This window comes from Microtus ochrogaster, chromosome 8 (genome assembly GCF_000317375.1).
Source record: "Microtus ochrogaster isolate Prairie Vole_2 chromosome 8, MicOch1.0, whole genome shotgun sequence".
NCBI lineage: Eukaryota > Metazoa > Chordata > Mammalia > Rodentia > Cricetidae > Microtus > Microtus ochrogaster.
In genome coordinates this window covers 18,245,500-18,267,070 of record NC_022015.1, presented here as the reverse complement: position 1 = coordinate 18,267,070, position 21,571 = coordinate 18,245,500, and the positions used below count along the sequence as shown (strand labels likewise).

Genomic DNA, 21,571 nt, shown 5'->3' with positions numbered 1-21,571 from the left:
TGACGGGGGGCCTGCCAATGCCATGCTACTTTCAGCAACACATAGCAGCATCACGTCCTCTGTGTGCGAAGGAGCATCCAACATATTCAGCACTCTGCCTAAAGACAAGAAACAGAGGAGGACCCCTGCCCGTGGAGACAGGCTCCCACTAAAGCCAGTGCCAACTGGAGATAGGTGACCGGCTCCCTCCCCTGAGCAGGCATACCTGGACACAAGCTGTGGCAGCCAGGGCTGGAGGGTGAGGCTTGGAACAGCTGCAGCCCTGCCCCATGCCCAAGTCACCCCACTTAAACCAACTGCTGGATCCTTATTCCATGATTTCTCCGACTGCACGCCAGCTGCTTTGCATAGGCTGCTGGGAGGCCTCAGTGTGTGTGTGTGTGTGTGTGTGAGATAAAGGAGAACTGACAAGATAAAGAGTCTTTATTGATGTAAGGCTCCACGTGGCCAGGCCTGCCCTCTTTGCAAACGTATTAGGTGTCACAAGGTAGAGACATACAGACACTGCTCAATCCGGCCCCATCTTTCTAGAACAAGGTCAGATTGCAGTCTGTTGTCTGCTTACCCTGACTTCCTGGCCACCAACCAGAACCAGCAGCCTCCCCTTGGGGTCTCGCCGTGACTGCAAGTAGTGACCACTGTTTGGGGGATCTCCACTTCCAGATTCCAGGAGCCCTGGCCGCAGGTGGGCAACTGGCAGTGACTGTGCTGCTTCAGGCAATCAGAAGTGTCTTGTAGCCTTGGTGCTCTCCACAGCCGTCTCAGCCAGGACAGCAGATTCTGCTTCCTGCCTCAACCCACAGCAGCTGCTCAATGAATGGTCACCTTGGGGCCAATAACTGCCCTCCCTGAACTTACAATTCCTACCTAAGCCACTGCCAGGCCAGATGTGAGTTTCTAGGGTCAGCTTCCAGCTCAAGGAGAGTCAAACAGCTGTGAGCCTTGGACAACAGGTCTATTTGGTGAGAAAAAACTGGGCCCGAGCAGGTAGGGCAGCAACAAGTAGGGGAGCAGGGGACTTAGGACCCTCAGGACTGCTATGGGACACGGCACACCGAGCCCCCGAATCCCTTGTGAGAGGAGAGCTCACGCCAGTGGTGGGGAGTCAAACAGGCTCCAGGCCCCAGGGTCAGGCTAAGTTCACATCTTCAATTCACCATTCTCTGGATTTCTGGGAAACCTGCCAGCTGGGCTGTCTCCCGAGAGGCACGTTCCTGGTTTGGATGAACCCTGGCCTCAGTGCAGACCTCAGCAACAACAGCGTACTAGCTCACCTAAGAAACTGCCATGCCCAGGGTGCCTGCAGACACCTTGGGGATCCGGCTGGAAATAGCATGACCCAGAGTCTTGCCCTCCACTGACAAGTCTGAAGGTGTCCTGGGTGTTGAGGTGGGGCTGGCTCCTGGTGGCATCTCCCCAGGACAGGATTCCAAGGCTTCTGAGAGGCTCCCTGGGGACGGTGACCTGTCCCCACAACAGCAGCCACAGCAAGGGCTAGCAACCACGTGGATCTGGCCACCTTCGTCCTGGCTATGGTGCTGCTTCAGGTGGCCACACAGGTGGCAGGTAAGGGAAGAGTAGACAATACCAAGGCTCAGGTCGTCCCCAAAGGGACTGGGCACTTGATCTGTGGGAGGAGGGGCCTTCAGCTTGTCACCTCCTTTGAGTCCCAGCTCAAAGCATTCTGTGGTGCTGCTGGGTGGGACTGAGTTCAGAGGACTGGACGGCAATTCCATGTCCAGTCCGAAGGTGAATAAGGGCATGGACCTAGGGGACTGGCTAGGAACGGGGTTCTGGAAGGGTTTGTAGCCTCCAGGCCCACTGTCAGTCCCTGATCCTGCTTGGAAAGGCTTGTAGCCTCCACGCTCACTGTCAGTCTCTGGTCCTGCTATGTCTGTGCAGGCGGCACTGCTGCTGAGCAGGCTAGAGAATGCCTTGTAACCAGCATCTTCACTGGGCCCAAAGCAAGGCACCCTGGGGTCCTGGGTGGCACTCTGCTTCACTGCTTGCACAAACTCCCGGTAGCCACTGGTAGGGGCTGGGGCGGGGCCAGCTGCCCCATGCCGCAGGACGCTCAGGTGAAGGATCTGCTCCCAGCTGTCCTCCTGCTGCACAGATGGGCATTCTTCAGCTGGGCTTGGAGGGTCCCCTTCTTCCAGGTGTCCAGCCTGCTGCTGTTCTGAGGCCAGCTCTCCAGGATGTGGAGAGGAGCCGCAGAAGTCACTAAAACTACGGTAGGCAGGATTGTCTGTGATGACAAGTGGCACCTCTGTGCAGGCCAGGTCAGGCGCGCTGGGCGTTAGGCTGCCTGAAGCAGGACCCAGGTGTGAAGGCTGCTCTGTGGCCTGATTTGTGGCCTCCTTGGACCCCATGGGGATGCAGGCCCAGGCCACAGACGCTTGCCCACTTGCTGAAGGCAGAAGGGAACATGACTCCAGCTGGCTCGACTGCCCAATGCCCCCACCCTTAGTCTCCAGCAAGTCTGAAAACAGGTTCTCAGTGAGCCGGGCCATGATGTCTGCCTGACCCTCCTGGAAGCCGCCGGCACTGCTCTCGGGCAGCATGCTCAAGTCGCCTTGGACCGTCTCTTCTTCCTCCTCCTCGCTCTCTACTGGGGCCTCAAACAGCTCCATACAGCGCACCACACTGACCCTGACATTCTCTGGCCAGAGGACCGTCCTGCTGACCTCCACAGGATGCCAGGCTGCCTTTTCAGGACTCTGGAGAGGCCTAGTTTTGGCAGCCTTTGGGGACTCTCCCTCCCTCTTCACGCCATGCTCCAGCAAGCAGGGCAGCAGCTTTGTCAGACATGTCTTCCAGCGTCTGCAGAAATAAAACTTAGGGTTCAGTTTTGCCACACTTGAGAGATTCCTATTCGCCCCCCCCCAGAACCCTGCAAGGAATCATCCTGTATTGATTGATATTGGGGTGCTATAGGTAAGACTTCTGACTTTATAATCAATATCCGGTCTGTTCTCACTGCAGACTGGGGACTCAAGTTACCCACAACTGCCTCCTGACACCCTTGGGAGGAGCACAGAGGAGAGGAATGACCCCGTTGTTGGCCGAGTAACTACTACACTTCCCAAATCCTCAAAAGCTATGACCCAAGTTCAAGTTCAGATACATACGGGCATTTGGTTGACTCCCGGCTTCGGGTCTGCTTTTCCCACAGGGACACCTAAAACAGACAGTTAAGTGAGATTGGGGTGCTGTCTGCCCAGGCCCGTTACAGAAGGCTCAGTGTCTTCACAGACAGCTGTGCCTGGACAGCTGAGGTCCACGTAGGCCCCACAGAGGTCTGGGAGCCTTAGACCACCACCCTCCCCCATGAATGAAGGTGCATTGGGGACAGCAAACGGCTCCAGACACTCCAGCTTCCCCGTTACATTCTTGACTCTGGCCATAGGACTCACTGTGACCAGCGGGACATGGCTGAACTAATACTGGGTCCTCCTGGACCTGGATGTGGGCTTCACAGCTGCCCACTGTGAGTTTATTAGCACCCGAGCACCACCTTCCTCGGCTCCCTGCCCCCACCCTACCCGTGGCTGGGAGTCACACTATGCAACACTTGCATCCTCCTACCTGTGAGTCCTGAATGATGATCGCCACCAGAGGGCTGCGTGCTGGGGTAGGAATCTGGTCCCACCATACCTTTTTAATCCTGAGGGTAGAAAAGGAGAGGGCCGATCTCTGAATATGCAATGGCCACGGTGCTCTTGCAAGCATCCTGGCCAGCACTCCTCCCAGGGCACCAAGGCCACACTGATTCCACTTGGATACGCAAAGACCATCTTGGTCCTAACCTGAAGAGGACGATTTCATCCATTGCCAGCTGTGGGCAACTCCCTGGCACCCATCTTCAGTTTCTTCTAATCTTATTTAACAAAAAAAAAACAAAAACAAAAACAAAAAAACAAAAAAAAAACCAACAACAACAAAAAAAACATGGCCCTAGGCCTGAGTTCCAAGGTAGAGCTCAGCAGAAATAGATTCCCCCCAACTACCAGCCCTGTCCAGGATCCCCTGGGGTCGTGGTCTCATGGTTACTCAGAGCCTACAGAAGAGCTCAGGCTACGGGCAGCTTGACAGCCACCTGCCAGCAAGCACCCTTGCTAGGCCTCACTCACATCATTTGCTCAAATGCCTCTGCTCCCACCACATGCCCAGTGCCTGGACCATACCATGGGTCCTGAGAGGGACACAGAGACAACTCCATTTAGCTTTGTGCCAAAGAAAGGTTCCATACCCAGCCCAAGACAGTTCCTTCCCTTGAGAGCATCCACCACCACTAACACTCCCCCCCCCACACCCCTTGGCTTGCTCTCCAGAGCACAGCCACTGTGGAGAATGGCCTGCCGTGAGAGGCCGACTCTGGACCAGGGATGCTGTCATCCTTGTCTCAGCCACGGCAGCCAGGACAGGTAAGTGGGGTATCCACAACTAGTACCGCAGAAGGGCCAGCTTGAGGCACCGGCCAAAGCAGAGACTCACTTGATGATGCTGATGTAGCAAACCAGGCAAAGCAACAGGATGCAGAAGCAGGAGATGCCAACTCCCAGTGGGAGGCGCTGCTCCAGGGGCAGTTGGAAGTCTGCAAGGTGAAGGGAGCGTGAGCTGGAAGCCCGCCCTGTGCCATGTGCAGTCGCTTCAGTTCCCGAAACCCTTGGTGACCCAGCTGTGGACAGCCCTCCCACCTGCCTCCCTAACTCTCCTCTCCCCATTACACATCAAGGCCTTATCACATCCCGACATCACCGTCCCTGATCCAAGGCCAAATCACAACAGCTTGAAGCTGTCGCTCCTGTTTTCCTTAGCTCAGAGTAATGCACTGACAAGTGGGAGGACCTGAGTTCAAAGCCTGTCTCTATCAAGTCCTTGCTGAGCAGCCGGGGGGGGGGGGTTGGTTCTTCCCTCGGGGTTAGAAACATCCTTTCTCACAAGCTGTGAGGACCACAGGATTTACAAGGTCATACACTCAGCACGAGCACAAGTGTCTCTTCCTGGCTTACTGACTCTGACAAGACCTCTGTGACACCGTCCCCCACCACCTCTGCCACCCTCCATCCACTCTGCCTCTCTTCCTTCCTGGCACTTGCTATCATCTACCTGGTTTCTTTGTTTGCACTTCTGGTTTTTAATCAATTGATAATCTTTCCCTCACAACGTGTGTGTGTGTGTGTGTGTGTGTGTGTGTGTGTGTGCGCGCGCGCGCATGCGCTTACATTAGGGTCTGAGGGGAGGAGTGTGTGAGCCACAGCACCTATTGGTCAGTTCTTGCCTTTCACACTATTTGAAATGGGTCCGTTTTCATCCCTGTCTACACACTCTAGCTGGCCACAAGCTTCTGGAGACTCCTGTCTCCTAATCCTCATCTTGGGCACAGATGCGTGCTGCTGTGCCAGGCTTTCACGTGGGTCCTGGGAACTCAAACTCAGGTCCTCTCGCTTGCACGGCATGGAACCATCTCCTGAACCCCACATTTCTGTTTCTGACACAGGTCAGCTCCACTGCACGCAGGTTCCCACGTATTTCCTCTCTGCTGGAACCCCAAGGTCACTCAATCACAGCTTGTCAATATTTGTTGAAAAATGTGTGACCTATGTTGTGCCCTCTGCGTACAAGCTCTTCCCCACCTCAGCAGTTACCACGGAACCAACCACACAACCGTCCCTGGTCCTGACTGCGAAGCCACGCTGTGTTGGATACAAGGATTCAGACTAACACTGCTGCACGAGGGACTCAAGAGTGACTACCGCGGAATTGTGGGCCTGTTTGTTACAGCGGCCTCTGACCACTATACCACATTCCAGGACTGAAAACCCTGAGGGTCATCCAGGGGTAGTTCCCGACTAGTTTAGAGATAGACCCTCACAGCCCAGGGCCCTGATACTCACGGTTGTCTATGGTGACGCTGGGGCTCCACTCACTCCAGGTGCCACTGAAGCTATTGGCCAGGACTCTCACCCGTGCCCTGTACTGCACCCCTGACTTCAGGGTCTTCATTGGGAGGACCAGCCTGGGTTCCTTGTAGGTCACATTATGGACTACGAACTGTCAGGACAGAGGGACACACCAATGCACAGTTGGCAGGGATGTGCTATGTGCAGCATGGCTGCTGTCCTGAATGATCCCTTCATGCTAGGCACACCCCTGCCGCCACAGAGGAAACAGGGTGCCAGTCCTCCCCCGGCCCCTCTCATGATTAGCTATGTGACATCAACTATGATCTGGACAAGTGACTTCAGCAGTCTCACCCCTTGGTTTCTGGAGGTCATTCCACCACTGGGAATGCTGGGAAGGAGGGGCAGGAGGACATGTGTGGTAGGAAATGACCCCCACCTGCTTCTAATTCAGGGGCCCAGCCCTACAGACACCTGCCTTTGTCTAGCTGATGATACCTTCCTGTGCAGGAAATTTTGGGGATTCTGTTTGTTGTTGTTTGAAAGGCCTATGTAGCCCAGGCTAGTCTCGAACTCCCTATCCTCCCTCTCAGTCTCTTGTGATGACAGGCATGTGCCACCACAACCAGCCTAAATCTACTTTTAGATATTCAGCAAGGAGCGATGGTGTCACCCATGCACAGAAGACAGGTCACCATGAATGGCACACGAAAGCCAAAGTGACCAGGAGTGTATCCAGCCTGAAGTGACCACTCTGCCACCCATAACCTCAAGTGTCCCCTTTTGGGAAGCAGGTGGGGCCCAAAGTCCTTCACTAACAGAGTTAGGATGGCAGGGATAGGTCCTCTTCCTGACAGTAGGGTCCAGCTTCAGAATGTTCCCTAGGGTCCACTTGGTAGAGGCCTGGTCCTTAGACTGAGCTACTGTGAGACAGTAGCATCTGGTAAGGGGTGGGTCACAAAGGGCATGTTCTTAGGAGACATTAGGACAGTGGCTGCATGCTTGTGTGTGTCCCTCTCTGTCTGTCTCTGCTTCCTGGCCCCCAGGAGGTGAGCAGCTCTGCTCCGCTCCTGCCACAGTGCATCAACACTGGCCCAGAGTGATGGGGCCACACGATCACAAACGGCTCTCTAGGAAATCATGCACTCGAATAAACCTTGCCTCTTAAAACCTTATTATCTCAGAACTTGATAGATAGGAAACTGGCCAACGCAGCTGCACACTGAAAATGGAGGACCAGGAAGGGGAAGGGCATGCCTGGGGCGGAGCCTGGTGAGGAGGGAGCTCTCTCGTCTGATTCCATGCCACTCCTAAGCTCCCTACTCCAAAGATGGAGCCCTCCTTCCCAGCCCCGTTCCCAGGCAATGGCAAGGACCCACGGTGCCCACTCACTTCCTCGGGGTGGTCCACTTTGGAGATGTTGACCATGTACATGAGTTGGTTGTACAGAAAGCTATTCATGGGGTATGGGTTGCTCCACGTCAGCAGCCATGCATCGGAGTCATTGTTGTGAACTGTGAGCTTATCTGGAGCCTTGGGCTTCACTGGGGAGGAAGGGGGCCTTCATGAGGGGCCTGAGCCCTGAGATCTGCAACTTCATTTATTTCACTTTCCTCCCTCCCTCCCTGCCTTCTTCCCTCCCTCCCTTCCTTCCTCCTTCCCTTTCTCTCCCTTTTTTCTTCCTCCCTCCCTTCCTCCCTTCCTTTCTCCCTCCCTTCCTTCTTCCTTCCTTTCCTTCCTTCCTTAGGGGAGGCTGGCCTTGAACCCCTGACTCTCCTTTTTTGACTCCTGAGTGCTAGGATTAAAGGTGTGTGCTCCCTCACCCAGCTTCGTCACTTCCGAAATCATATCCATGAAATCACAGCTGTAGCGTGTATGTTAAAGCTAACATGAAATGACCTTAAACTCACCCATGGGCTAATTCTAATAGCTCGTGGGTCCTTGGTGGTCTGAGCAGCAGTTCTAACCACAGACAAAACAAAAAAACAAAAAAACAAAAAACAAAAAAACACCTTGAGTCCTTGGGGAGATGTGCTCTCCAATTCTGCCTCCAGTACTGAGAAGCTGTGTGACCTAAGGCAAGCAGCCTGCCTTCTTTGATCTACAAAATGGAGGCAACCTATCTCTTTTGCAAGCTGAGGTTCAGATAAGTAATGTGATTTGCCCTGTGTCACCCAGCAACAAATTCTTGCTTTGGATTCCTGTTGTAACTACACCTGTGTGGAGATGTATAGCTCAGTAGCAGTGCCCAGCAAATGTGAAGTCCTGGGTTCTGTCCCCAGTAATACAAATAAACAAACTATGTGGGACAGGTGAGCAGGTGAGCCTTCCACAGTCAAGGCCACATGATAACCCAGCAGCCAGCCTGCAGCCAGTGTGCACCTCACCTCCCTGCACCGCAGCACCCGCCTAGCCAGGCCTTACCATTATCACTGGGCCTGAAGGAGCCATGCCACAGCACCTGCTCCTCAGCCCTTAGGACCAGCAGGTAGGTGTCTTTCAGGACCGGTTCTTCTATGGTTAAGCGGCACAGACACACGGAGCTGGCGATGTTCTCTGGGGTGCATGTCTTGTTTCTGCAGACACAGGCTAGATTAGGGTACTTCCCATGGTCACCAGCTTCCTAACTGCCAGACAGGAAGACCAAGGCAGCCAGGACGAGGCGGGCACCTGACTTGGTGTTAGCATCTTGCTGGCCACAGCCCTGAACCACCCCATTCTGGACACTCCTGTGCTGTTCTGACTGTAGCCCTCAGTCCCAGGACTTTGCTCCAGGACATTAAGAAAGTCAGCATCCCTCAGTTCACAGTGAACTGTGACAAGTTCCAGCACACCTCCCACAGACCCCGTCCTGTATATACCAGTATAATTTTGCCAATGGGCCACTTAGATGGGCCACCCACAACTCATGGGCCAGGGGCTAAAACTCATTTTCTGTTAAAGGCCAGAAAGGAAACCAAAGGCTTTTGAAGACAACATAGCTTCTGTCACCACAACAAATTGCTGATGTAGCCCCAAAGCAGTCACAGACAAGATGCAAACTATGAGAAGTTGCATGCTAATAAAACACTACTGGTCACAAAAACAGTAGTCTGCCCACTGTGGTGGCACACGCCTTTAATTCCAACACAGGCAGAGGCAGGCAGATCTTTGCGAGGCTGAACCCAGCCTGGTCTACATAGCAAGTTCCAGGACAGGCAGGGCTACACAGAGAGATCCTGTCTCAAAACACAAACACAAAACCAAAAACCAAGTAGTGGCCAACTGGCCCAAGGCTCAGAGTTTGCCAGCGTCCACAGCTCTGTGCCAATGAGCAAGGCAACAAGAGGGTGGAAGGTCACTCTGCAGTGTCTGGGTGTGTCTCTGGAGCACTGGGTCTGTGGACTCGGGTTTGTCCTAGGCAAGATGCTCACAGAATACACAGAACACCTAGGTGCCAGGGAATGGCGCAGAGCAAGCCCTGGGGACCCCATGCCCGCACACCGTGCCTTCAAAGCAAACTCCACACAATCTAGTCCTATGGCTAAGTATGCTCAGCCAAACTTCCACAGTTTTCTCCAACACGTGAATCCTGGGATTAAACTTAAGCCATCAGGCACGAGCCTTGACCAGCTGAGTCATCCTGCCAACCTCAGCTAAGAATTTTTTGAGACAAGATCTAGCTCTAGCCCTTGCTAACGTCAGGCCCAAGAGAAGTGAGAGAAGCGCTGATCGAGTTGAATATTCCAGTCATGTGATGCAGTGACAGTGGGTCCAGAGTCCTGCAGTGTCCCCTGTGCCCTGTGGGGCGCTGGCGACCCAACTCAAGGTCCTCTGTCAGAAAGTGCTCTGCCACTGAGCTACATCCTCAGCCTTTCGCTTGTTTAATTTTGAGACAGGATCTAAGTTGCCCAGGCAGGCCTTGAACTTTTGACCCTCCTATCCCTCCTACTTCAGCTGTCCAAGTTGCTGGGTTATATAGGTCTGCACCACCAAGCTTCAAGCCCGGCTCAAATGCAGTATCACACAGGATGCCTCATCCCAGACTGGCTCCACCCAATAAGATGCCACAAGCCACAAAGCACAACATAGCCTGGTGCCTGCCGGGAGCAGCAAAGGCCTGGACAGACCTCTGGGCACTATGTCCCTACCCTACTTACTCAGAGATCTCAAAGTCCAGCCAGTAGGACAGGTGGAGCTGAGCTCTGCAGTCGACAGGGCCATCCAGATACCACTCACAAGTGGAATTTTGGATGTAGTCAGAGAAGCAGGTGGGTTCACCCAGGACCGTGACGCTCCCTGCAGAGACAAGATGGCCTGAGCAGTGGAATCATGGCAAGGGACTCCCACCACCAAGGTAAGAGGGAGGCTAGTGCAAACAGGACCAAGTACTCATGCCTGCTCATGTGCGTGCGTGCACACACACACACACACACACGCACGCACGCACGCACGCACGTGCACACATACAGGTGCTACACCACCCCAGAAGCACAGAGGAAGAGGTGGCTGTAGTTTTCTGCCTCCTACATCTCCTTCCCCACCCCTTATCCAATGGGGCAAGAGGCTGACCCTGTTCTGTACTGCTCAGGCTCCAAGAGGCTTAGCCAACAGAAGAGACTGAAGGAGGGCAGGAGGAGGGGACAGGCACTTATATGTCAGCTCCCTGCCAGCAATTCAGAGACAGGGAGGGGACAGGCACTTATATGTCAGCTCCCTGCCAGCAATTCAGAGACAGGGAGGGGACAGGCACTTATATGTCAGCTCCCTGCCAGCAATTCAGAGACAGGGAGGGGACAGGCACTTATATGTCAGCTCCCTGCCAGCAATTCAGAGACAGGGAGGGGACAGGCACTTATATGTCAGCTCCCTGCTGACAATTCAGAGACCGAGGGGGCTGTGGTACAGCCCGTGACCGTGGGGGGTTGTTGACTGTTGGTCGCTCTGACTACTGTTGGGGGGCCTCAGGAGCTTTCTGAACCAAGCCCTGCAGGGTCATGTTCCAGACAAAGTCACGATACCCACGCCAGTGGGTGTACCCCACCATGCAGTAAGTGTTCACACAGTAAACAAAAGTCTGACCTCCCGACCCCACTCGTCCATCAGCTGCTGTGGTCTTCCCTGTCACACAGAACAGTCTGCCCCTGTCTGGGCTTGGTGCAGAATTCGTGTGCCCATTTGTTTTTTGTTTGCTTGTTTGTTTCTTACAGTGTCTCCATAGCTACGTCAGTCTGGCCTCAGACTTACTATGTTGCCCAAGCTGGCCTCAAACTCACAATCCTCCTGCCTCAGTCTCCCTAGTGCTAAGCTGGCAGGGGTAAGCCACACCTGGCCGGCCGTACGGATGAGAAAGCATGCAGTCAGTTCCTTTGGGTCCTCACGTTGACCTTCCAGGTTGACTCAGAAACCTCTTTTCTGCCCAGATCTCCACTCCACCCTGGCCTTCACTCGAGTGCCAGCCTCAGTTCAGACTCTCCATCTGTCACTCAGTGGCCCTGTGACATATGTGTCATCCCCAACCCCATGCCAGGTAGCTCTTTCGGGGCAGGGGGCTCACCGAGAACACACCTGCAGGCACTGGCAAGCCCTCCCCTGCCTTCCTTCAAGTTGACCCCACTGCCCCTTGAGAGAACATCATTGAGCACCCTGCAATTGCCTCTCGCCACCCAACCCCTCAAGCCTCCCTCCTCAGCTCTGAGCTGAGTTTTCCCACCATTTTTTGATAACCTTTCATTCCAGGACAACCTCGATTTTCAAGGTGCGTTAGTGTCGAGGCAAACAACTGGTCAGGACGCTGATCATCGGCTGTCCCCCTCTGCTACCTCACAATCTCCACAAGGGCTTTGTTGGGTTCGCTGATGAACCTTGGGACCCTAACATGTCATTAGTGGTTGCTGCACGAATAGCAGAGGGAGGTGACTTACCAGAGCCAGACACCCACAGCAAAATCAGACAGCCGACAGAGGACAGGAACTCGGTCCAAAGCCACCCCATTGGGGATGCAAAGGTGCCTGAATAAAAAAGAAAAGAGCGGGTGAGTGTTGATCCGGGTTCAGTGGGGTTCATCTCACATGTGACTCTATGCCCTCTCCACACTGAGCCAGAGGTCACGCCACTGCTCAGCTGCCCCAGAAGAGGGGTGGCATACATACATTCACAACTTTCTCAAGTTCAAATCCCAGCTCCCTCCCAAACGAGCTGTGAACCTGAGCAAGCAGCACACAGTGCCTCAGCATCCCCATCTGCTAAGCAGCCATCCTCTGATAGCCACATTTTAAAGGGCGCTGGCAGCTTAAATGAACAAAGACATCTGGGGCCACACTGCGGCTGGAACAGTCTGGAAGTGCTTCAACTGGCTTGGGGATAAAGGCAACCCCAGGCTAGGGGGTCACAGGGAGGGAAAGGATACAGGGATCCCAGGTCCAGGAGTGCTCAGGGACTAGGGACAGCTGAGTGCCTGCGCATGTACCAGGCCCTGGGTTCCACCTCCAGCATGGTGGAGGCAGCAGAGAGGCTCAAAGCACGGGGAAAGAGAGGAAATGGGGGCATGGGAGGGAGAGGAGGGGAAGAGAAGTGAGGGGAAGAAGAGGGAGAAAAGTGCCACAAGGGGAGCTGGGTGCCATTCTCTGAGCAGCAATGGGTTTGTTAGCCCCAGTGCCCCCTCCTGCTTGGGTCTCTCACAGGGTCTTATCGAAACCTGCAGCCCCAGGCCCATTTTGCCCCGAGCAGCTGTGAGCCTGCAGCAGGGTTCTTCAGCTTCTGGGTTCTACCTCCTTCTGCCACGCGGGTCTGCCAAGCTGAGCGTGGCATAGACACACAGAGGAAGCAAGGCACAAGGTGGACACCCGACCACACACGCATCCAGTTCCAGTCACCAAAGGTTCATGCTATCGATGACCCTGCGGGACACTGTCCTGCAGAGACGACCCTGCAGGGAGACGCGTCCGCACTGTCGCCAAGTGTGAATTCCTAGTGCACCTGCAGCACTCAGGGTGTGACACAGCCCCACAAGCAATGCTACACTGTGACACAATGACAGCTGCCATGTGCCTCGGCACTAGACTTCCTCAGCTCCACTGCAACCCGAGGGACTTCACTGGCACGCTGGTCCATCACAACCTAACTGTCATCATACAGGAGTTTGCAGTTCCACACTGAGGGACCTGGACTCCAGAGAAAGATGGATGATTTCTGGAAGGCGAATACAGATGAGCTTAAGGGAGTGCTCAAAGATTGAGGGGACACAGGAAGACACGGCGCTCAAAGATTGAGGGGACAGGGAAAATCACAGAAAGCCCAGTCTGGAGAGTACGAGAGGCCGGTGTCCAGCAGGATGATCATGACTTCAAGGCCCAGAACCTGCAGGGAGGCAGACCCAAACCCAGAAGCCAGGTCCATCTGCTTCTGAGCTCCAAGCACGTTCCTCAGCTTGTGGAACTACAGCCTGCATCTAACAATGAAGGAAAATGAGCTCAGAGAATTGACCCCTGCACTTGTCAACTTCAAATGTGAACAGCCTGTGTGAAGGACGGAAGCCTGGCCTACCTGTGGAGAGGCCTCACAACTGGACAGTGGCGCAGCGGTTTAGGGACGATTGTCTTTATGGGTCACAAAACAGAGCCTGAGACACAGGATGAGGGAGGTAACCGTGCCCAAGTGAGCCTGGGCTCCTCTAGGAGAGGACCTGGACCTGAGTCTGTCCTGGAAAGCTCCACCCTCCCCCAGCCTCCTCTCTCACTTAAGCAGCAGCTTTTTTTCTGCTCCCCCTCCCCCAACTCAAAACAGCCTTATCAAGGAAGCACTATGGTTCCCTCGTTTTCAGCTGAAGGAACAAAGGCACAGGGAGGTTGAGTGACTTGCTGTAGAAGATTTAGGATTTGAATTTGTCTCTCATGGGGGAGGCCCTGATATTAGCCACTTTCTAAAAGAAGTCCTCATTTGAGAGGTCACTGACTTGTATGAGCCTGGGTGCAAGCGAAATCCTCTTTAGGCAGGCACATACACTTAACTTTTCATTCCATTTTAGGGGCTCCTGGAGCCTCACGTGTGAACTCAGTAGCAAAGGCAACTCCTTTAGGTGATGACATCCTATCTTTGATAGACGGGGTTTTGAAAACTCATTCTGGAGCTGCAAGATGTCCGGAGGAGTTGGCTGTTGATGCCTATGGGCCACCCTCTGCACACTGTGGCCAGAATCATTCCTAAATGAGGAACAAGGCCAGGGACCGCTGCTCCCCTCAACAGCCCAGGCCTGCCCGGCTCTACCTGGGCCACAGACCACGGGCTCCACAAAGAAGCCTGCCTCAGAGTCAAGTCCAGGCGTCTGGACTCTTACACAACACAGTCAGAATCATATAATGTTAGGAATGAGTGCTCGGGCCATGAGGGCTGGAAGGAGGCCCAAGACTGTGAAGGAGTCACACGTGGGCTCCTGCGCTGAGCGATGTCCTGGTATCCACTGTGGCCAAGATGCTGGTGTGAGAGTCACATAAGCCTAAGGAGATGCTGACGCTAGGAGTAGCTCTGGGAACCAATGGGGCCAGGGCTTGGGCTGTGACTCTGTAGATAGATGTGTAAGAAAGCAACACAGCGAGGAGCTGAGGAGATGGCTCAGCGGGTAAAGCATGTGCTACACAATTATAAAGACCTGAGTTCAGGACCCACGTAAGATCTAGCAGTGTGTGTGTAACCCTGGTTCTCAGGGTGAGGGAACAGCTCCTCCCTGGAGTGTGCTGGCCACAATCTAGCGTAATGTGTGAGCTCCAGGCTATTATTATAATTACTACTACTATTATTATTATTATCATAGACCCTGTCTCAAAAATAGATGGCTACAGGTGGTGGTGACCCAAGTCTTTAATCCCAGCACTTGGAAGGTGAGGCAGGTGGATCTCTGTGAGTTCGAGGCCAGCTTGGTCTACAGAGCTAGTTCCAGGACAGGATCCAAAACTACAGAGAAACCCTGTCTCAAAAAACCAAAAAAGGGCATGGGGGGATTGGAGAGAAGGCTCAGCAGCTAAGAGCACAGAGAACTGGGGTCTGATTTCCAGCATCCACACTTCCAACCTTCTGTGACTCCAGTTCCAAGGAACTCGGTGCCCTCTTTTGGCCTCAAAGGACAACAGAACTCATGAAGTCCACCAACATACAGTCAGGCAAGATAACACAGAACACAAGATAACCATACACACAGAAGAAATAGGTCCTTAGAAGAAGTAATATGAAAGTAACAGAGGAAGACACTCAACATCACTCATGCATGCAGGCACGCACGCGCGCACACACACACACATGTGTGAGCAAGCATGTGTGTGCAAGATCATCACTGGGGTTTAGGGGCCCTCATTGTTTCTCTGTTATTTTTGAAACTGCATTAAGTCTTCAATTATCTGAAAATAAAGTTTAGATTTAAGAAAATGGAAAAAACAAACTCCAAGTCCCACGTGACATGACTTCAAAGACTCCACCCATCCTCCCGAGGCCCCACAAACCTCCAGGGAGCAGTGGCCACCAGCTCCCTTCTAACTGACACTGCTGTGAGCCACAACTTCCCCCCACCATGCTGAGGGCTCTCCCTCCCCTGTCACCAGAGCAATCACCTCTGCCTCAGCCTGGTCCACCTCCACCCCCAACAAGGAAGGCTAAGCAGAAACATCTCTGGCCCTAGCACAGGGATGATGGAGAGAGGGACTTGACTGGAGGAAGAAGAAGGGCGCTGAGGATGTGGCCAGGTGGTAAAGCTCACACTGAAGCCTACACAGGGCCCTAAGTTTCATCTCCAGCCTTGCGAAAGGGGAAAACAGAAACAAGAAAGACTAGAGGAAGCAACAGACAAAGAGTTAATAGCTGTAATACAGATCCTACAAGCCAGCGTGACACCTCTTTGAGAAAAACAGGCAAAGCATGCAAAAGGTTTATCAAATTAACTGGGACGACAGGAAGATGTGGCACCCCTTAGGATGCTCCTGGTTTGAGAAATGGAAGTTTATGGGGTAACCTGCGGCCGGGCATAACAGCAAATGCCCATAATCCTGGCATCTGAGAGGCAGAGGCAGGGGATTCTAAGTTCAAGGCCAGCCAGCACAACATAGTGAGACTTAACCCCTCTTTGAAAAAGAAAGGAAACTGGTCATTTAAACCTTGTATTTGTCACCAGAACTACTATGGGTCTGTCTCCAAGAGTGCTAGACATGAGAAGACAGGTTTGTGTCTGCCCTCACCATTAATTTGTCCCTGGTCCCCAGAACACTGCCTGGCATATTATGTACTGTGCATTTAATCATTGTCTGAACTCAGACCTTGGGCCAAGCCTCTGCCCTGATGACTTTATGTAATGCTGACTCTACCCTAGCTTACTTCTCAGACACCCTATAGGCAGGTGCCGTCAGCATCTCATTCCACAGGCAACTGAAGCAGAACTGGTAAGATGCTTGCTGTGGTCCCAGAGCCAAACTGAGACCCACAATCTGTGGGCTTGACCACCTTGTTGCCTCTTGCAGTGCAGGGCAAGCGTGGGGCACATGGCAATATGACAAGCTGCACGTGCATTGGAAGCAAGGTCAAGAAGCTGGGGCGGCTTCTGAAGCGAGCGACCCAAGATTCCAGTCTCAGTAAGACTGTAGCTTCCTCCCAACTTTAAGGCAGCTGGGCTGGCCTGGCTGGGGGCCAAGGACACATTGCTCCCAGGCAGCAGCCACTGGGGTTCCCAGAAATGGTGGCCACGTCAACAGCCCCACCTCAGACAGGGAGGCAGTGCAGGCCAGGGCTCTTATCTGTGCTGGCTCAGCCCAGGGAGGGGTTGGCAACTGCCTGCTCCTGCTGTGGCTGGAGTGAGAAGCAGTCAGAAAGCCCATAGATGCCACCTGCCTCCCTGTGTACCCTTTCTGGCTGTGTACACTTCCTACAGGTGTAAATATCACTGTTCAACTCCTTTACTGCTCTTCCTTGGCACAGGGGATTGAACCCAAGGTCCAATGCATGCTGAGCAAGCATTTGCACATCCGAGCTAATGCCCAGCCGTGTGTGTGTGTGTGTGTGTGTGTGTGTGTGTGTGTGTGTGTTATTTTGAGGCAGGGCCTTATTACATGGCCGAGACTGTTTTTTACCTTGGGATCCTTGTCTGCACTTCTTGAGCGTCAGCTGCCCTCACTCTTATTCTTTTAACAGGCACCAGAGTGTGATGAGAAGATCTGAGAGGTTTTTTTAAGTAAATGTGAGATTTTAGAAATGATGATCTCGTGCCTGGTGATGGGCAGGACCTTGGAGTCCGGGGCAAACATAAGGCCAAGTAGCAGGCCATGGTGCCAGTCCCGGTAAGAGGTCCTAGGGCTCCCACCAGGGTGGAAGGGACAATGGGGGAAGGACTGATGACCTCACCATCAAGAATTACCAGCACAACGGTCGGGTGTGGTGGCACGTGCCTTAATCCCAGCATCAGTAGGCAGAAGCAGGCAGATCTCTGTGAGCCAAGAGTCGGCTTTCAAAGCTCCCTGTGAGGGTGGGACAATTGAAAATTCTCAAGGAGGCCTAGAGGTAGGGAAGGTGACTCACCCACCAGACACCAGGCAGGGCCTGGAACTTACTGCCTGCAGCTGAGGTCTTGCAGGTACGTCAGCGATAATGGCAGGCCCAGGTGGCAGCACTGTCTACCAAGGTGGAGAGACTAGGGCTGTCAAGGGGTGATAGGGGGCCACTGAGGACTCTACAGAAGCAGGAGACACAGGCCCCGTTGGAGATGGAGAAAGGACAGGGCTAGTGACACTTGGTGGCTGGTACAGAGGAGAGTGTGCTCGGGCACTCGGCCATAGAAGGACATACAGGAATAGCAAGAACTGTGGACACTGATCTAAGGGACCACTAGCCCCAGGGGCAGAATGTTCCAGTGGCTTGGAGACAGCTTGAGAGTCCTGAGGAGAAAGGTGAGAAAGCCCAGGAGGCTGTGGAATGGCTAGAGCCTCCTCCAGAAGAGGCAGGGGTGGCTGGGCACCCTTCCTCCCTCTGTGGACCAGGGCTCCAAGCCCCCGCAAAGCTATCATGGGGGACAGAGTCACCAAAAGCTAAGCACTACTTGACAGCTGTAAACACACAAGGCCAACAGTGTCCCTGGGGAGGCCTTCAGGCAACTCCATCCAGGATCCCTGCAGCCCATCTTATGGAAAATTCTAGAAGCCCAAGAGAGCACCTAGGTCCAGCTCCTTTCAGCATCCACTCAGGCTGACTAACCCTGCCCAGCCTCCTCCTTGAGAACTCTGGAGGCGGCCCTGTGCCACGCTGCATGACAGCCCCATGGTAGCCCCACGGCAGCTAGGCTGGCGCTACAATTCCAACACCCTGTTAGGATATCTGGAGCGGGTACAGAGGGCTTCCATGGAGAAATACTCTGCTAGAATTTTTCGTATCTGGCCCACAGCAAGGCTCTGGGCTGTGGCCAGCGAGCTGGCATCTAGCTCTACTGTGGTCATTACTTACTGCCGCAGAAACAGGATGCCTGGCTCCCGAACACTGATTAAATGCTGTCCAGTGAGGGCTGATGCCAGAGATCTGCAGAAGCCAGTGCCGTCACCCCTGCATGGTCCCCATCCTTCAGGCTCTCAACAGCTGGGTGCAGCTCCCTTTCCTCTCAGGAACCCACTGACCCCTGATACCAACCGAGAAGACTTTCAATCAGGTGTCTCAGCCCTATTTTAGAGATGGGGAACCTGGACCCAGAGAGGTTCTGAACCTGCCTAAGGATGTACAGTTGGTGACTACTGTGGCTGGGATTTGAACCCAGGTCTCTGACTGTGTAATTCTTGGTCCAGTGCCTGGCAGAGAGGTAGCTGGAAGTGGTGGAACCAAAATTCAGGCTTTGTCATTGTTTTCACAGCCTTCCACAGAAAACTTGTCTAGTGGTGACTGGGACTTTGTGCCCCTCCCCCACACCCACAGCAGGAGACACTGGACATAGGTAAATACCCTGTGTGCCAGCTGCAGACAGGTGTGGTGAGGGCAAGGAGCACTCGCTTGCATTCTTCCTGCTGTCTCAAACCTGTATTGTTCTGAGCCCTGGCACAAAGGGCTTCTCACCTGGGCAGGGACCCCAGAGCAACTCAGATACAGGTCAAGGCTCTGGGACAAAGTGCAACTCCACCCTGACTGCCCAAGACCAGCAGGTTGAGGTGAGAATGCAGACTCTTCCTCTGGGAAGTAGGAGCAGGTTCACTTGCCTCAGTGGGCAGGTTCAAAGGAGCAAAGATAATGACCATTGCCCAGGACGGGGTTTACAGAGAAGTGGGAAGGGCTTACCTCTATCCACCGAAACCTAAAAGAGTGACCGTTGCCATGACAACGGGGATATATCTCACAGGCACAAGCTTCCTTCCCACTGTGGAATAAAGGCTCAGAAGCACAAGGCCCCCAATTCCATGGCACACAGCATGGGTCGGGGACACGGTGGACAGACACGGATCTCAGGGTGAGAAGTCAGGACCTCAGGAGATGGGTGACTGACATGGCAGCAGAGGACCTGCTCTGGAGGTATAGGCTACACTTCTAGTCAGAGCTTTGTTTTTCAGGGAACTGACAGAAAGGCCATGACAGGATGCCCTGCTGCCAGCCATGAGGACAGCTTAAGACAGGAGTTCAAGGCCAGCCTGATCCCCATGCTGTGAGTTACTTCAGAGAAATTGGCAAAGTGAAGAAAAAAGACGAGTCTCCAGGGTCAGTCTACTGTGGGATCAACAAAAGCCTTGGCCTGTGGGTTTCTCAGGACCCTTTAGTGTTGTCAAGGTCCCTCAAGTCGCAGACCTTAAACTTCATGGTCACCCCACTGTGTCTGAGCACCACAGGCTCCCTATGCTGACCTGGCGTGAAGAGTGGAAGGCACTCTGTACCTATATACAAAGCACTGCCTAGCCTGATCCTGGCCCTGTGTTCAGCAATAATGAAGTAACTACTAAATAACTGAATTAAGCTTGTGGTCCCCATGTGGCCACCATGATTAGCTGGTGCCCAGTGGGTAGGAGCTGACCTGAGAAGCGAGGGGACCCCAGCAAGAGGGACAGAATGGCAGAAGGGGTTCCCATGACCACTCCAGAACGGGCACCAGGCAAAGTCCCCCCTTACTGTCCCTATGACCATTCCCACGCCCCAATACTGGTCATCATGATAATGGGACGGGAGATGGATTAGGGAGGCCTCCTCAGTGGCTCATCAAGGTGCTAGAGAAGATTCTAGAACTTCTAGAGCCCCCACTACCATCTTCCTCATAAGGCAGATGAGGAGCCAAAGTCCACACCCTCCCCTGCCCCTTGGGCAGCCCCCCTTGCTGGGTCACCTACACTGTCCCCTTCACTCCCCACTCTCCTCCCCCAGCACTGCCCTCCTCCGCACACCTCCACCACCCTGGACAAGCCTACCCCTTCCCCGGTCTGCCTTCCACTGTCCAACCATCCCTTTCCTTTCCACTCTCCCGAGCTTTGCCAGTTCTGTGCCAATTCTCAACTGAAAGTCCCTTGAGGTCCATGTCTCACATCCATGGATGCGGAGGCGGCCAGACCGGAGTCATCCACTGTCTCATAACTACCCTGGCCAGGTGTTTTCCCACTCCAGGACTTTTGCCTCTGTCAGCCTCACTGCTGAAACGCCAGCTAAGGAGCTTGCGCCTGAGGAGGAACACGGATACGATCGGCCAGCAATGCCTGACTTCTTCAGTACGGCTCTGACTTAGGATGCTAGGGACCAAACCCAGGCCCACAAACACACATTCGAGGCCAGTGCTCTGCCGTGCACGCAGCTACACCCCTACGGCAGACAGGCGGGGCAGGCCACACCCTGCACTATGAACGAGAAGGCAACAAGCTCGGGATTCTGTTTCCTGCGCAGACTGGAGTGCTAGTCCCCTAGGAGCAAACAGGCACGACGTCACCAGAGAAAAAGCAAGTGTGGCAGGTGTGGAGGGACTGCCAGGGAGCAGGACACTTCAAGTGTGGCAGGAAAGAGCTCAGGCTGACACACGCGGAGAGAGGGGAGGTGACATCCAAAGTCTGCTGTGGCTGCCTGGCCTGCATCTGACTGTACTGCTTCAAAGGCTAGGCCAAGACCAACAGAAACAGAAGGAGAGCACGGAGCTGGGGCGCACAGCCCACATAAACAGCTGGCGTGGTGAGGGGGCTCACCCTGGCAGATGAGTTCTCTAGGACTTCACTCTCAATTGAAAACGCACGCTTTTTTTTTTTTAAATCGAGGATTACTTGTTGTGTCACCCAGGCTGTCCTTGCATTCAGGATCCTCCTGCCTCAGCCGACCCAGTGCTGAGATTACAGGCGTATGTGGTTAACTTCAAACATCTATCATTGGGGTTGGGGAAGGGTGGTTCAGTGGTTCCAGTGTTTGCCGTGCAACCATGAGGACCAGAGTTTGGCTTCCCAGAACCCATGTAAATGCTGGGTAGGTGTGGCAACCCACCAATAATCCCACTGCTAGGAACGCAGACAGGGTATCCCCAAGGCAAGCTGGCTGAGGAGACAGACACCATCGGCAAACTCTGACGGATACACCCAGCTGTGCAGACAAGGAGAACAGTGATCCAAGAATACACGGGACTTCATGTATACGCACATAAACCCAGTTGTGCATACTAGGGGGACAGCGATCCAAGAACACACGGGACTTCATGTACACGCACATAAACCCAGTTGTGCATACTA

General features: G+C 53.8%; 1 protein-coding gene across 1 annotated transcript in view; it reads right to left on the bottom strand.

Annotated features, from left to right (window-relative positions):
* Positions 1-417: 417 nt before the first annotated feature.
* The window catches only part of Il4r (interleukin 4 receptor), a 26,089-nt gene continuing 4,935 nt past the window's right edge, over positions 418-21,571 (bottom strand). Inside the window, exons 2-10 of the mRNA XM_005351189.3 lie at positions 11,810-11,896; positions 10,046-10,184; positions 8,331-8,482; positions 7,299-7,450; positions 5,901-6,057; positions 4,498-4,597; positions 3,589-3,667; positions 3,132-3,181; positions 418-2,823 (exon numbers count right to left, since the gene is read on the bottom strand). Coding sequence (XP_005351246.1) covers positions 1,275-2,823; positions 3,132-3,181; positions 3,589-3,667; positions 4,498-4,597; positions 5,901-6,057; positions 7,299-7,450; positions 8,331-8,482; positions 10,046-10,184; positions 11,810-11,879 — 2,448 coding nt within the window. The 5' untranslated portion in view covers positions 11,880-11,896 and the 3' untranslated portion in view covers positions 418-1,274. The remainder of the gene's footprint in view (positions 2,824-3,131; positions 3,182-3,588; positions 3,668-4,497; positions 4,598-5,900; positions 6,058-7,298; positions 7,451-8,330; positions 8,483-10,045; positions 10,185-11,809; positions 11,897-21,571) is intronic.